General features: G+C 53.0%; 1 protein-coding gene across 1 annotated transcript in view; it reads right to left on the bottom strand.

The window, feature by feature from the left end:
• Nucleotides 1–916: 916 nt before the first annotated feature.
• The window catches only part of STARD3 (StAR-related lipid transfer (START) domain containing 3), a 9,713-nt gene continuing 9,185 nt past the window's right edge, over nucleotides 917–1,444 (bottom strand). Inside the window, exons 11-12 of the mRNA XM_009866873.1 lie at nucleotides 1,372–1,442; nucleotides 917–1,025 (exon numbers count right to left, since the gene is read on the bottom strand). Of these exons, the coding sequence (XP_009865175.1) occupies nucleotides 917–1,025; nucleotides 1,372–1,442 (180 nt within the window). The remainder of the gene's footprint in view (nucleotides 1,026–1,371; nucleotides 1,443–1,444) is intronic.

Below are 1,444 nucleotides of genomic sequence, written 5' to 3'. Positions count from 1 at the left end.
AGGACAGGCTCGGCGTGGAGAACCTCGTCGCTACGGCCCCCAGATCCTTCCTTGCGCCATCTGAGCCGTCTCAGAGATAAGAGCGGCGCTTGTGCACGGAGCCCAAATACAGATTTGCCTTTCCCTCTTTGGGAACACGCTATTTTTTGCTGCGGACATTTGTAAAAAAAATTTTTCTAGGCCCTGAAGTCCCCAGCTCTTAAATAGACTGAGGCAGCTATAACGGCTCCGAGTTAAAATGTCAATTACTTTAACCAGATTATTAGGAAAAACAAAGTCAGTGCGTGAAGTGGCACAGCCGGGCCTCAGGCACCGGCACAGACAGGAACAAGGAGCCCTTGTTCGATGAGACAAACCCTGCCGAGATCCACCACCAGGCGCCCCTTTTTTTTAGGGGAGAGGCCAAAAACCCCGTCAACACTTTGGGAGCCAGTCTGTCCTGATGCAGCTCGTTTCACCCACGGGACCATCTCTCCATGTCCTCAGCCTTTAAAGTCAGTAAGTGCCTGGCTTACGAGAAGCAAAAGGCATCCGAGAGGCTCCAAGCGAGCCACGGTCAGCTGTTTACTGCCCCTCAGAAACGGCAGCTGGCCCTGTTTGGGAATTAACTGTTACATAAACAGGATGCGGACGGGGTCGGGGTTTGCGCTGTTACTGGTCGGCACCTCCACTCCCCTGAGCAGAGAGCTGGGAAACGCCCGAGCGACACTGAACAGCACGCAGAGTTTCTTTAACAAAGGAAGAAGAACAAGGGAAGCAAGGTTTAGTTCCACAAATAGATCAGCTTCCTGCAAATGCTGCCAGAAAGACAGCAGGCTTTTCATTTAAGTGGCTCTTTGCCCTAAGCTTAAGTAAAGTGTTTTTGTCAGATACCAGCTAAAAAAAAAAAATAGAAAAAAATAATAGAACCTGCCTCTTACCTGACATACTTGGAGAGCGGAGGCTTCAGGCTGTGCGTGGTCGACATCCCTGAGGAAACGTACCTGTCTCTTCTTCTCTCGATCCGGCGCACGTTCACGAAATCCCTAAGGAAAGAACAGGAAACCGACCGCTTGAAAACCCGTGGGGGGCTTCGATGGAGCCGCTCCCCGGACCGCTGGGAAACGCTGCGGCAGAGCTATGTCCACACACGGACGAAGCACAGCACTGTCATCAGGAAGGACCCTTCCTCAACTGACTGGGACAGATTTTGAGCTCTGAGACTCCTGCCAGACAGGTCTGGAGGAGATTTCAGGGCCTCTGTGCCTCGGGGAGCATTGCCCACACAGCTGGGAGCTGCTGGCCCAGGAACGGGGCAGGGCCGGATCCTTCCCCGCATGTTTGAGGAGAGTGTTTAGGGGCTTGGTACAAAAGACAGTGGAATAAACTGACCTTGGGGAAACAACACCGCCTGCTGCCCCAGCTGCCACGTCGTACGAGACGATCGTGTTGTCTTCAACCCGCT

The sequence above is a fragment of the Apaloderma vittatum genome, unplaced genomic scaffold, assembly GCF_000703405.1.
Source record: "Apaloderma vittatum isolate BGI_N311 unplaced genomic scaffold, ASM70340v1 scaffold35093, whole genome shotgun sequence".
NCBI classification, from domain to species: domain Eukaryota; kingdom Metazoa; phylum Chordata; class Aves; order Trogoniformes; family Trogonidae; genus Apaloderma; species Apaloderma vittatum.
This window is presented reverse-complemented; position numbering and strand designations above follow the sequence as displayed.